At 40.1% G+C, this 14,844-nt stretch overlaps 1 protein-coding gene across 1 annotated transcript in view; it reads left to right on the forward strand.

Annotated features, from left to right (window-relative positions):
• Positions 1 to 14,575, forward strand: part of LOC310924703 (breakpoint cluster region protein) — a 51,558-nt gene extending 36,983 nt beyond the window's left edge. Inside the window, exons 14-23 of the mRNA XM_083886507.1 lie at positions 24 to 98; positions 3,276 to 3,373; positions 3,507 to 3,638; positions 10,315 to 10,374; positions 11,502 to 11,611; positions 11,931 to 12,070; positions 13,328 to 13,462; positions 13,576 to 13,681; positions 14,039 to 14,198; positions 14,271 to 14,575. Coding sequence (XP_083742633.1) covers positions 24 to 98; positions 3,276 to 3,373; positions 3,507 to 3,638; positions 10,315 to 10,374; positions 11,502 to 11,611; positions 11,931 to 12,070; positions 13,328 to 13,462; positions 13,576 to 13,681; positions 14,039 to 14,198; positions 14,271 to 14,360 — 1,106 coding nt within the window. The 3' untranslated portion in view covers positions 14,361 to 14,575. The remainder of the gene's footprint in view (positions 1 to 23; positions 99 to 3,275; positions 3,374 to 3,506; positions 3,639 to 10,314; positions 10,375 to 11,501; positions 11,612 to 11,930; positions 12,071 to 13,327; positions 13,463 to 13,575; positions 13,682 to 14,038; positions 14,199 to 14,270) is intronic.
• The last annotated feature ends 269 nt before the right edge of the window (positions 14,576 to 14,844 follow it).

Consider the following 14,844-nt stretch of genomic DNA (forward strand, 5'->3'; position numbering starts at 1 on the left):
CGCTTAAACACTTGTCTTTACAGATGATGAATCTCCTGGTTTGTATGGCTTCCTGAATGTCATTGTCCACTCTGCATCGGGCCTCACAAAGAGCTTAAGTGAGTTGGTTGTTCCCCTGGTATTTTAAAAAACAAAAAACAGAATCATTTGAGTGATAATCGTAAATGTCACATCATGCTGTGGGTGGGGCCTGTCCTCATGTGCTTCATCGGCTTCACTCTCTCTCCCTGTCCCGTTCTCCATGTAGCTGTCAGCTGGGAGTACAGCTGCAGGGGAACAAGAGGGATTAGCGAGGAACACTGTGTACAAGCTCCCTTAAAATATGTCTTTGGCTTCTCAAATCACTGCCTGACCCTGCTTAAACTATTGTACATGTTTTATTCTCTTTCTGTGTGAAAGGCTAGTCAGGCTGTAGTCAGTGGCGTGTTCCAACCAGCTGGGGGTTTACTGCTATTCCAGTAGATTTGTGATGATACTAGAAGAAAGTCCTTACTTGGAGTAAGGACTGCAATAGATAGCAACTTCCTCATCATTTCCCAGTGAATAAACACAACCTATGTAAACATGGATGTAGCTTTCCTGGGGTCCGTTTCACAAAGCAGGTTAAGTGAAAACTCTGAGTCTGTTAACCCTGAAATGAGGGAAACTCTGAGTTTTCCGTTTCACAAAGGGAGGTAAGTCAAACCAGAGAAAGAGGAGTAACTCTAGCCTGTTTCACAGAGAGAGGTAACTTAAGCTCTCGGTCAGTTACCATGGTAACATGCTCTTTGAACCTAACCTGGTCGGGAGCAGGTTTTTCTCCGCAAACCTTGAGTTTCTCTCTGTCTCCGCCCTCTTTCAGACACACACAGTATTTGATTTCCTCATTCATTCAGTCAGCAGAGTTTTGGCGTAGTATAGTTCTGCCGTCTGCTCTGCGTCTACATTAGAAATTATATTAGGTGGAGACTATTTTCACAACCATGTCCTTTTGACAATGATCCCGTGGATGAAGGTGCAGCATTACCGTGCAGAGAATTAAATATTCGTCAGAAGATGATTATCAGACCTCATAGATGTTCTTACATTTCCAGACACTTTTCTTTTTGAGCGGTACAGTTTCACGTCACAGTCCAATCATTTACATTCACAACCTGATCCGTCCATACATTTCAACATTAACAACCGGAGTCACGCTTTCACATCCCAGCAGAAAGTGTGTGATGCGCTGCAGTTTAAAAAAAAAACAGCATTATGTTGGGGATAAAACAACTGTACAATCAAACAGCCACTTCCTATTTACTTTATGTAAAACATGATCAAAATGAGGTAATCCCATGAGATTATACCAAGGTTTTACCTGTTTGAACAATGTTTTTATGTTTCATCTTAAACTGCTGCCAACTGCACTTCTCCCCCGCAGGATTACACCTAAATAAATAAATGAATAGTCTACAACTCAAGCAGTTTCCCGCTGTAATATTATCGTGATTGTGCAAAGGACGACATTTAAACTTCCGCATCAGCAGCAGTGTTCTCCCACGCCGTCTCCCTCTCTTTTGCTGCAGTTACACTTCCTTCTAAAAACATGCTCAAACTCACGCATTAAAGGTCCCCTATTGTGCAAAATCAACTTTTTAATCATTTTAGTACTTATAATTAGGACTCAGGGGGCCATACCAGTCCCCAAAATGTGAAAAAACAAGACTCAGTCATGTTTTAGTGGTTCCACTTAGTGTAAGTATAGGCGATAAAACACACGATGTTTAAACCTCCCGCGGAGTTACGACATATCGAGCATTTCACCGTGAATGTTGGCACCCCGCCAGGCAGAGTAGTTCAGAGCTTCACCGTAGCTCCTCCTTGTCCCTGTGAAATACGAGAGTGCAGGCGAGGGAGGAAGAGTGGCTGCACAGCGGAGCACAGTGTTTTACACAAACTTCCAGCCTCAGAGGATTTGTGTGTCCAGTGGATATATTTTATTTATGAAAAAAATGTTCACAAGCTTCACAAGCCCTTTGTTGTTGATCGTGTATGTAAATTCCTATGCTAGGAAAACACCTTGAACCCACCAGTTATGTGCCGCTGCAGAAAGATGTAGATGTTGTCCTACATTTCTTCATAAACAAAGGCTACCTTTCTGTTGTGTTTCCACGTTCTCTCCTCATATTATTGATCCACACACGTCACTTGCAGCTGCAGTAACACTGGTGCATTCAAGGTGTTTTTCTAGCATAGGAATTCACATACGCGCTGCGCGGCGCATTAATCGTTTTTCTTCGTTTCTAATGTTTTTATGATCGCGAGAAGCCAAAATCGTGGTCACTGCATTACGGTGAAACGCAGTAACAACGGGTAAACTGACATTACTATGGGGTATATGGAGCGGGGGTTGTGACGACGGTGCATGACAATAGGTGATAAGTGGCGACAGTATGGCTGTGGATAGTAAGTTAAATGGACAATTCCCTGGAAGCAGTGGGTGTGTGTTTACCTGGGTCTCATTCACATGTAAATGACCAGGCACAAAACCGAGCATTCTGAAAAGGGCTGTTTTGGCAGTGTTATTGAACTGCTATTGTGCTTCATCCTTATGATATTTTGACTAAAGCATGACACAGACATGTTCATTAGGGCATCAGGAACTAGTTTAACTGGGGGTAATAGGGTATAATTTGGGCTCTTTAATATTTTCAACTCCAGTGGGTGAAGAACGTCGCCCTCCGCTTCCCCGTTGCCATGGTGACTCGTCGAAACGGGTCTCCATTTATGCTGTCTTTTTATACTTGTGGTGCACGCGCTTAACTCGAGGTGAAACTACTCCGAGTTGAACAAACTAACTCAAATCAGCTGTTGTGGAACCGAAAACTCAGAGTTTCCTATCTCAGAGTAGATCAACTCAGAGTTCAGGGTTAGACTCAGAGTTTGTTGAACCTGCTTTGAGAAACGAACCCCAGTTTGAAATTAAAGCCAAGTAGGAGACATAAGTTGCACTCAGCCACCAGGGGGGTGAAAAAAATTAGCCTGTGCCTCATTTGATTATAACATCAGTAAACATTTTCTTGAGGAGTTAATGGTCTCAATATGTCTACTTCGGGAAAATATCTCCCATTTAGAATAGCAGAATATGAGTGAACACCACTGTTATTGACTTTCTGGTTTCAAAAATTCACATTGGGCTGGTCAATTGCACTTTTAGCCACATTACACATATTAGCCACACAAAGACGTTAAAGTCACAATAGTAGCAGTAACATTTCATATTTAAAAGTACTTTCTTCTTTCTCACCCACTAGACCTTTACTGCTCTCTGGAGGTGGATTCATTCGGCTACTTTGTCAACAAAGCCAAAACACGAGTGCATAGAGACTCAACAGAGCCCAACTGGAATGAGGTGAGTGGGCTGCTGTGTTTTAAAAAGCATAGCACATAACTAAAAAACTATGACATGTAAACATAAAAAGTAACATGTTGTAACACCAGGCTGAACCCTACATCACTTTGCTTTTTGCTTCTGTGGTTGAAAGGAGTTTGAGATTGAACTGGAGGGCTCTCAGACGCTGAGGCTGCTCTGTTACGAGAAGTGCTGCAACAAAACCAAGCAGAGCAAAGAAGACGGCGAGATCACAGACAAGATCATGGTCAAAGGACAGATAAAGGTATGGAGACAAACAAGGTCCTAATGTCACATCAAAACTTATTTCTGTCACTATGACACTTTTAAATAAGAAGTTTGGAGGCCTTTTATGTGTACTTCAAGCCTTGCCCCTGCTTTATGGAGGTCACCATCTTGTGCTGCCATATGTCTACTCAAACAACTCAGCCTGAGCATGTGTCTCACCTATTATATAAACACCTGCTATATAAGCAAAGGAATCTTATGTTTGTTACATTGCAGTTTCACTATTAGATGTCAGTAATTCTTGTACAGTGGACTTTAAAGTCACCTTTAATACCAATTCTACATTTGGAACAAACCAGCATCAATATGTAAGAAACTGGAAAATCCTACCACAGTATAAATATACAGTGCCTTGCAAAAGTATTCACCCCACTTGGCATTTTTTGTGTTTTGCTGCCTCACAACCTGGAATTAACATGGATTGTTTGAGGATTTGCATCATTTAATTTACAGAACATGCCCACAACTTAGACGATTTTTTGTATTTTTTATTGTGAAGCCAACAAATAGGACAAAATAACAGAAAAAGTCATTGTGCATAACTATTCACCCCCCGAATGTCAATACTTTGTAGAACCACCTTTTGCGGCAATCACAGCTCCAGGTCGCTTTGGATAAGTCTCTATGAGGTTGCCACATCTTTCCACTGGGATTTTTGCCCATTTCTCATTGCAAAAGTGCTCCAGCTCCTTCAAGTTGGATGGTCTGCGCTCATGAACAGCAATCTTTAAGTCTGACCACAGATTTTCTATTGGATTGAGGTCTGGGCTTTGACTAGGCCATTCCAACACATGTACATGTTTCCCCTTAAACCACTCAAGTGTTGTTTTAGCAGTGTGTTTGGGCTCATTGTCCTGCTGGAAGGTGAACCTCTGTCTTAGCCTCAAATCACACACAGAGTTGTACAGGTTTTGCTCAAGAATAGCTCTGTATTTAGCACCATACATCTTTCCCTCAACTCAGACCAGTTTCCCAGTCCCACCTGCTGAGAAACATGCCCACAGCATGCCACCACCATGTTTCACTCTGGGGACAGTGTTCTTTGGGTGATGTGATGTGTTGGGTTTGCGCCAGACATAGCATTTTCTTTGATGGCCGAAAAAGTTCAATTTTAGTCTCATCAGAATAGAGCACCCTCCTCCATGCATTTTGAGAGTTTCTCACATGCCTTTTAGCAAACTCAAAGTGTGCCATTTTGTTTCTTCTGGCCACTCTGCCATAAAGTCCAACTCCAGTGTTATCTCAGGTCTCTGTGCTGCCTCCTTGCCCGGTCTTTGAGTTTTGGTGGGCGGCTGTCTCTTGGCAGGTTTGTTGTTGTGCTATGTTCTTTCCATTTGGCTATGATAGATTTGATTGTATTGCTCGGGATCATCAACGATGTTGATGTTTTTTTATAACCTAATTCTGACTTGTACTTCTCAACTACATTGTCCCTCACTTGCTTGGAGAGTTCATTGGTCTTCATGGCACTGTTCAGTTAGTGATGCCTCTTGTTTAGGTGTTGCAGCCTCCGGGGCCTTTCAAAAAAGGTGTGTATATGTGCTGACAGATCATGTGACACTTGATGGACATCATTTCACTAATTATGTGACTTCTGAAGGTAATCGGTTGCACCAGAGCTTTTTATGGGCTTCATAACAGGGGGTGAATACATATGCACATGCCAATTTTCAGTTTTTATAATAAAAAATAAATAGTTTTATGTATATGTTTTTCTCATTTCACTTCACTGTCTTAGGATACTGTGTTCTGATTCATCACATAAAATTCAGATTAAAAAAACATTGAATTAATGCTGTAATATAACAAAATAGGTAAAAATCCAATGGGGGTGAATATGTTATACTTTGACACATTATACAACTACCTATTAAAACTTGCATTTTGGTATTTTATTTTAATAATAATAATAATAAATTTTATTTGTAAAGCACTTTTCATAAAGTTATCTCAAAGTGCTACAGAAACCAAAAAACAAAATAAACAAAAGACTAAGAGAAAAATCAGACACGATTAAAATCAGACACGATTAAAATCAGCAGAAAAAAGAATAGCTAAAGGAGGAAAAGAAAGTGCAGAAAAGAAAATAAAAACATCTAGGAACGACCTAGGAAAGCCTGTTCGAAAAGAAATGTTTTAAGCCCTTTTTTAAAGGCATCGACAGACTGGGGTTGTCGTAGGTGTTCAGGGAGGGAGTTCCAGATGTGGGGGGCAGTGGAGCAGAAGGCTCGGTCTCCCATGGTGCGGAGTCGTGTGCGGGGCTGATGGAGGAGGTTGGTACTTTGGGACCGGAGGTTACGGGTGGATGAGTGAGGGGTAAGGAGGTCTTTGAGGTATTGTGGGGCGTTGCTGTAGATGCAAAGGTGGGTGATGAGGGCGATTTTGTATTGGATTCTTGAGGTTATGGGAAGCCAGTGTAGGTTCTGAAGAATGGGGGTGATGTGGTCGTATTTGCGGGTTTTATTTTAACCCTTAGTGCTCATGGGGAACGGATCTGTGCCGCAGATGCATGCATGGTAAATTGCCATGGGAATAACTCCTTATATGGACATCCTGGGGGTGTGCATTTATAGGTCACATATTCAGGCTTTAAAAAAGTGCTATTCTTTTCTTTTTTCTTCTTATGTGTTGTTGAGTCAAAGTTATGATTAATTTTGTCACATTTTTAGTAGTGATATGAAGTAGCAATAATTGTGCAGAAGTCACAAAATAGACTCTTTTTCTTTTCTTTTTGTGTATAAAAACAAGTTAATTTTCACAAATTCAATCCAATTTTAAACATTTTACTACTTTCTGCTGAGCTGTGTTTGTATAGTTGGTGAAAATGAAAGATAGTTTTCATTAGATTGCCTAGTTTGTGCTGAAAAAAAGGATATAAGACACACTATATAGCACATTCTTATAACCTCTGTATATGGGTCAATGACAAATAAAGCTTCTAAAAAGGTATTTTTAAAAAGTATTTTCAAAATAGATGTAATGCATATTTTCATAGTTTTACAATAGTTGGACCACCTGACATGGAAAGTGTACCAACCTACATATAGTTGAAAGTAGTTTTTATTATTTTTATCAGTATTTGACAGAGTTCTACAAAACTTCTAGCTTAGTCCCAAGGGTCTCTGGGGTTCCTCTGACTGATGCAACATTCATTTTACAGCTATTGTCTCTTGACTTCAAAATAAAGTCCAATGTTTATGGTTGCACCACCCTGATATTTAGGAAATGCAAATTGCTGGACAGAAGTTTTGCAGTTATTCTAGCAGCTTTAAAACCATTGATATTAGGGGAAAAACATTATTCAAAAGACTTCAAACATAAAATAATGCCTGAATATTTTATTTTAAGTTTATCATTATTAAAATAACATTTTTAATAGTTTTCTTAGTCTGCTCACTTGCTCAGACAGCTGCAACGCCTGATATCTTAGGGGTGTGAGAAGCCAAAACATAAAAATAATATAATTATTTGAAATTACTGAAAAATTTATGAAAATGAATAGGTTTTATAGAATAGATGTCATGAAAAATGTTTTGTTTTATATAATGGACTTGGACACAAAAATATGCACGTCATGTCATTGACCCATATACTGTAAGTTTTAACATAGTAATGGAAAAAAGGAGCCGAAATGCTCTGTGTTCTAAAGGTTAAGCAGGTAAATATTAAGGCCTGAGACTGTATGTATTGAGTGGGAGATTTGAGTATTTGTTCCTGGCAGAGCAGAGTTTGTGCAACCTCAGTCATTATGTGCAGCAGTATTTGTTCAGCCGACCTTTACTCTGGACAGAGCCAGACTGTCTCTTTCCAGTCATTGTGTATCAAAATTCTGGCTCTTGGTTTTTATTAAATAACAACTGTCTTTACCAAAATCTCAAACTATTATTCACCAATGTTTCTCACAGACACAAGTCAGTATTTTAAGATTCATTGTGTCCCTGGATCTTTCTGGGTCTCCATCACTGTAGAATAAAAAGTGGGCCAAGTTTGACCTCTGACGGTGTTATGTGACAGAGGGCAGATTAGACTTTTGGCACTGCTTCAGAGTATGACAGGGAGAGAGAAAGAGAGAAAGAACAAAGGACTTCCCCTGCTGCCTGGACAGGACGGCCAAAAACCCTGGAGTTTAGGAGGAAAAAAGTGTGTGAGTGTTGGCAGTCAGTTCACAACAGCCTAGAAACCACCTGCCATGTAAAAAAAAAACAAGCCTTCTGTTCTGAGCCTTCAGTTTCATGTTGTTTCAAACACAGATGAACTTATTGAGCTCAAGGTTAATCATGGCAAAGTCTAAAATGCATTTATCATAAGTGATTAAAAAATACATTAAGTCCTGAAGACAGAAAATAGAAAGAATATACAATGGAAATCACAGTTTTGAAGTTGCTGTTACTTACTTGCCAGTTATTTAAGTAATTTGAATATTTTTTTTAATGATTTAATTTAATTATATTGGCTTTCAAGTTGAAATGACATGTATTAATAATAACATTTCAAAAGCAGAAGAGATGGTCAGTAATAATTATTTCAGGATAATGTTCTTTTATAGTAATATAACAAATGCTCAGCATATTGTATATTATTAATGTAATGTTTATGCACAAACACACATTAATAATTATCAATATCAACTGATTTGGAATAATCTTTTGTGGTTTATCACCCATAACTTGATTTTAATATGGGAAAGGTAACAGTTCATATGTATCATGGATACGACATTGTTGTTGTATCCATGATAAAGACGATGTACATGCCAGTTGTACAGGCTCAGCCGTGCTAATCATGATCATGTTAAGGCTGCCTGAGAGGCTGGTACAAAGCACAGTGCTAATGAAGGTAGGAGAGGATTCTCAGGAGTTAATCTCCCAAATCCATCTGTGAAGTAGAACAACACAGAGGCAGCTTGGTTGGCAGGCTGTGTGGCTTTGTTTCTGCTCTGACTCCCAATGGAATGGAAAGATTCACAACAGCGCAGAGACATCAGGATGACGCAGAGAGCTTTGTAATATTTCAGCTGGGCTGCGCCAGTCAAGTTCATCAGGATTCCTCCTCAGAGCAAAGGGACCGATGGCTGGTTGTTCAGAGAAGAAGGACCTGCCGCTCCTGTTAGTGCAGCGGTTTAGGATGCAGTGGTAACTCTTGAACAGCTGTTTGTTTGTTTAGTCAGTGGCAGTAACATTTAAAAGCTGAGGCAGACTCATGCCAGAGAGGATGAGTGTGTGTAATCTAACTGAGGATGAGAGTTTGGATCAGAGTGTAGAGGAAGAGGGAGACACAGTGACAAGGAAACCCCAGCGTTCAGGAGCTCGTCTGTGGGACAGAGTCCGAAGCAGTCTGCTCAAGCCAAAGGTAAAGATATGATCAGTGAGCTGTGGACACATCTGCACTGGATCTTAACTTAAAGGAACTACATATCAGGACGTGCTTGTTTTTACATGGTTTTATTTGAGTCAGTGTTATGTCTGTTTGGATATGTATTTATTTTAACATTTAGGAGCCAGCATTGTACCACTTGTGTTTTCTTTTTTGAAGTAGATGTTGTAGAGACACAGGTCTTAGCAGTGAGGACATGGTGCCGGACTCCGGAGTGTCAGCATGATTATGTAAACAAAAAAAACATGTGTCGGCTGGACAGCGGAGAATCCACAGATTCCAGCGGTACCATTTTTATCACTCTACGACCAAGATTCACGGATCCAGTCCCAAAATAAGAGCAAAACAACAACTGACTTTCAAGAAATACAAGCAGAAATGTTGTCTTACCTTTGCTGTTTATCAAAACAAGTTATTTCCACCGGAACAAAACTACTTCTAATGAAGAACTACACTTCCCAGCATGCTTTGGGAACAAATCCTGGTCTGATTGATCATTACAGAGCGACATTAGATCATTCTGATAAGAGAAGGGCGAATGTCCGCACAAATGCTTCATATGCATTTATGTCCTTATGACTGGTTATTGAAGTGATTGACACGAATTTGGAGACCGGGGTCTGATTCTACCAGTTTGGAGGTTTAAAGCAAGCTGTCAATTACCCTAATTGACCAAGGTAAGCCAGAGCTATGGCTCTGCGTATGGTGCCAAGCTGTGCCAACAGAGAGAACGCCCAGACATCTCTTTACTAAAACCTCTGTAATTTCACTCTGCTTCATTTCATCATCATCTTTGCACAGCTCATGTCCACATGTTGTTACATGACCTCCATGTGTTTTTAAGCTCCTACTGCATATTTTAAAGGTGATATTTGCTTTAAGATGCAATATTTTTTTAGGCAAGAGAAAAAAATCCTTCAGTTATGCTGTGTTCCATGTACATTTACTCTGACACAGTGGCATCTACAGTGAAACGTACACCTCTGGTGGAATCTCACAAGTGTTATCTTTATTTTGATACCAAGATAATTCACATAGAGCTTGTAACTGCAGAGATTTACTCTATTTAGTTAGGGCATGTCATTTTCGAGCAGGGACTCCAAAAAGAGGGTCAGGGAAGAAGTGGTTAATTTGTATTAATAAACTGTGTTCACTTTTAACATTTGACTATGCCTTTGCTTTTGTCACTTTATGATATGGTTCAAATCTGTCCTTTGATGCTGAAGGGGATCTGGGTGAATTCATACTGAAGTGAAAACATGTCTTTTGTTTGATTTCAGTTGGATCCGCAGACTTTGCAAAATAAAGACTGGCAGAGGACGGTCATTGCCATGAACGGGGTGAGTGCTGAGAAAACAAAGATGCATAAAAACTTTGAGAATGTGTCATTTTACTTTTTCATATAAGACAAACACAATTTGACATTGTTTTTTCTGACATGGTTTGTAAATATAATGGTGTGTAATGGGCAAAAGGTTTCTGACAATGTTTTTGATAATAAGTACAATGTGAAGTAAGATGAACATAACATACTATTGTCTTCCATTTCCTCAATGAAATGACAAATAATCTGGCTCAATGTAATACTACACCTGGGTGTTTTCCTCCTATTGTTGCTACTGCAATGCAAACATCATCAAACGTCATCTAGCATTTATCTATATCGAAAGGTTTGGAAGCAAACATGATCCAGAAACTCCTGGAAAAGCTGACAAATTAAAGTTAAAGATTTTTGAAAGTGCATAGACAAACAGACGTGGCAAAATGTAAAAAAATAGAAATTAAAGTGGGAAGTTTATTGGAAAAAATTTGTATGTTTTATGTGTATGTCTTTAAAATAATAGTTTTTGTTGCCTTAGAATAAGTCTTTTATATGCACTTTATACAAGGGCCTTGATTTAAGAAGTTCACTAAACATCTCCTTTTAAACGTGAAGCATAAACCATGGATGGCAAAAGGAAAAGGCAGAGTCATTGAAAGAGAGGAAGAGTAGAGAGAGTTTCTTTGCAAAGGTTTGTTTTAAGATTAAGATTAAGAACCCTTTAAGTCCCGCAAGGGGAAATTCAATTCTGCAGTGAGTTAGTGAACACACACAGCACACAGTGAGGTGTAGAACATGTAACCCAGCGCAGTGAGCTGCCATGCCAGTGAGCGGCGCTCGGGGAGCAGTGAGGGGGTTAGGTGCCTTGCTCAACAGCACTTCAGCTGCGGACTGGTCGGGGATTGAACCGGCTACCTTCCGGTCTCGAGCTCGAAGCCCTAACCACTAGGCCACAGCTGCCCCACAGCTGTTGCAGTCTGCAGTCTCACCATTAGATGTCACTAATTCTTACACACTGGACTTTTAATATGCTGTGTTGCTCAGCTCTCACAGTCACATACAAATTCAAACGTCTCTCTCTGCTTTAAGCCTGCTATCTCACACAGCAGATGCTGTAAGTAACTTGTTTCCCTTTTCTTGTTTCAGATTGAGGTGAAGCTCTCGATGAAGTTTGCCAGCAGAGAGTTCAGTTTGAAGAGGATGCCTTCACGCAAACAGTCCGGTGTCTTTGGTGTGAAAATCAATGTTGTGACCAAGTAAGTTACCTTTCTTTGATGCCTTTCTTTTAGGTTCTGTGTTTATTCATCAGATTGTTTGTGTGAGTTGTAGTTCACACAACGGTTCCTGGTCTCCACTGTATCTCTTCTCTGTCTTCTTCTCTCCTTTCTGTTCTTCTTTTCAACCATCTTTCCTTCTCCCTCCTTTCCTTAAGGTCTTGACCTCACCATATACAGTATAGACTACATATGGCTACACTTGTATTATATCCTGGGCTCATGGCCACTGTGGCCTTGTGTTTTCAGCATTTATTTATGAGGATGGATGTGTTTCACCTTTGTTACCGTGTGTCTGCAGACGAGAGCGCTCCAAGGTTCCCCTCATCGTGAGACAGTGTGTGGAGGAGATCGAGCGACGGGGGATGGAGGAGGTTGGAATCTACAGAGTGTCGGGCGTCGCAACTGACATCCAGGCGCTGAAGGCTGCGTTTGATTCAAGTGAGTTCAGTGTGATCGAAACACCTGGAATGTTTGATCTGTAAAATACCCCTAAATACTGTTATTCTGCATTCAGGTTAGCTATAGTCAAGTGTCATTTGTGTGGTTGTTGTTGATTTAACTGTACCAGAGTGACCACTTCTTTATCCTCCACATGAAGGTTGCAGGGCTGTTAGTGCCAATCCTAGCTGACATAGGGCGGAAGGCATTCTTGCTGTTAGCCAACTGTTCGGGAACGTCACAACAGCAACATTCACATGCAAAAGCACTAGAGACAGATTTTGAAAAAAGAAAACAAAAGGCATATTTATGTTTTCACGGCTGTTAAATGCACAGTATGTCATTTGTGCAAGGTCTCTCTCTCTCCAGAGAAACTAGAGCAGTACCATGTGTGCCTGCTTTTGTAAGGGGTCAAAAGTTATGGATATGCTGATTTCTTTTGCATTTCTTATCTAAACAGCATCAAAATCGTCTCTGCACTCACTGGTGCCCTGAGTAAGTCACATTCTAAGTTTGAAGCTTGTATGTGACCCATCGGCAGTTATTTATTATATATATTATACAAATATTTATTGGATTTTGTTTGGTTTTTTTATACAGAGAAAAGCATATACCCCGATGGAGGGAAACAATAAAACAACATGTCTTTGGGCAGTTATGGGATTAACAAGACAGAAATATGTTCCTTGCATTTATAGACCGATAACAAAAGACCTCGTTTGAAGACTTCAGGGAGCAGCATGGGACCATGAGCTTCAGCTCATTTCCCGATTTGATGACTGAACGTCTCAGTCTTTTTTCCCAAAGTGGCTTTGTGTGGAACTTTTTTTTTTAAATTAGCAAAAGTGTGACACTGACCGACCACCTCTAATACAACACCTCCTGTACCTGTTTCAGCAAACATCATCATCTATTGTTTCTATTCCCATTTACATTTTCAACAAGGCTTGTATTGTAAAATATGTGCAGGCTTTACACTAAAGAATACTGTCAAGTATATTATTTATAGTAATTTTATTTGCATTTAACTGTTGTCCATGTGCCGACCTTTCCACGTCCAACTATAAGCTTTATGTGGTATTTTAAGATTTTCTGCATAAAACGGGCTATGGAAACCCACCTGCAGCACTGAAGTCTCGACTCTTTTCAGGAGTGACCTTCAGATCCTATAAGTCCACATTGTTTATACAGTAACTGCTACACAGTGATCAGTGTGTGTGTGTGTGTGTGTGTGTGTGTGTGTCATCTGCTGCACAGACAACAGGGACGTGTCCGTCATGATGAGGGAGATGGACGTGAACGCAATCGCTGGAACACTGAAGCTGTATTTCCGCGAGCTGCCAGAGCCTCTTTTCACTGATGAGCTGTACCCCAACTTCGCTGGAGGCATTGGTCAGTCAACACTTCTTATTTGTTGGTCCATCATTAAAGGGTTAAGAGGACTTCCATTGCATCCATTTAAAAGGGTGTGACAGCACATTAATTGATGTTTTTTTACCTCGCAGCTTTGTCTGACAGTGTAGCCAAGGAAAGCTGCATGCTCAACTTGCTGATGTCTCTCCCAGAACCCAATCTGGTCACTTTCTTCTTCCTGCTGGACCACCTGAAAAGGTTACATCCAAAAATCATGTTTCTGACTATTTTTTGCTGACATTTCTTTAACACATAGTATTATTCTGAAAACGCAAACCAGCCATTTCCATGAAATTTATGTTTGATATAGGTGTCCCAGCATTTCATACATATATATTTAATGTGTGGAGTTGATATGCTTGATCAGTATTGTGTTAAGTTATTTGACAGTTGGTTGCCTGAAAAGGCTTAAATTAATATGCAAATGTACCATCTGCTACAAACCACGAAGAAAAACCTGCTCTCGATCACTGCAGTGTGGCTGTATTTGCCATTTTTGTGCTGACAGTGTGATGTTGTGAGTGTCTACAGGTTTAACGTTGTTTTTTTCATCAGGGTGGTTGAAAACGAGGGTGTCAACAAGATGTCTTTGCACAACCTGGCTACAGTTTTTGGTCCCACTTTGCTGCGGCCCTCTGAAAAAGACAGCAAGATCTCAAACAGCTCACAGCCAATATCCATGAACGACAGCTGGTCTCTAGAGGTCATGACTCAGGTATAGCTCTGGTCAGCACATTCAGACAGTCCTGTTTGTGAGGGCCTGACCACTTCTTATGTGTCTCCGTAGGTTCAAGTGCTTCTCTACTTCCTTCAGCTGGAGAGTATCCCAACACCTGACAGCAAACGCCAGAGTCTTCTCTTCTCCTCTGAAGTATAACAGGAACGTTTGTCTATAAATGTCTCATTCAGGGGAAACGCTGCGCCACCAAGAAGATATTTGACTTAGGCACCAGGGGGCGCCAGTAACACACTGTAAACAGCCACCACAACTAAAACTTGTGGAAATGTCATAAGTGTGTTTATTTCAAAGCTGAACTGTTGTGTCAGTAAAAGACATCTCTTTATGATGTATGGACAATGTATCCTGTATTTTTTATTTTATTTCAAGAAGAATTAGTTGTTGTACTTTATAATTTCCTCCTGCCCTGTTCTGTCGTTTCTGCTGTTGTTGGATCTAGGGCTGCAACAATAAATCAATTACTAAATTAACATTCAGCTATTTTGATAATTGATTCATCCATTTTAGTGTCTTTTTTTAATATTAAAACAAGCTCTCTTGAGTTTTCAGCTTCTTAAATGTGGATGTTTTCTGCTTTCTTGCTCCATTTAACTAAGAAATAATTGAAACTGTTTAATTTTGG

The sequence above is a fragment of the Microchirus variegatus genome (assembly GCF_963457635.1).
Source record: "Microchirus variegatus genome assembly, chromosome: 3".
NCBI classification, from domain to species: Eukaryota; Metazoa; Chordata; class Actinopteri; order Pleuronectiformes; family Soleidae; genus Microchirus; species Microchirus variegatus.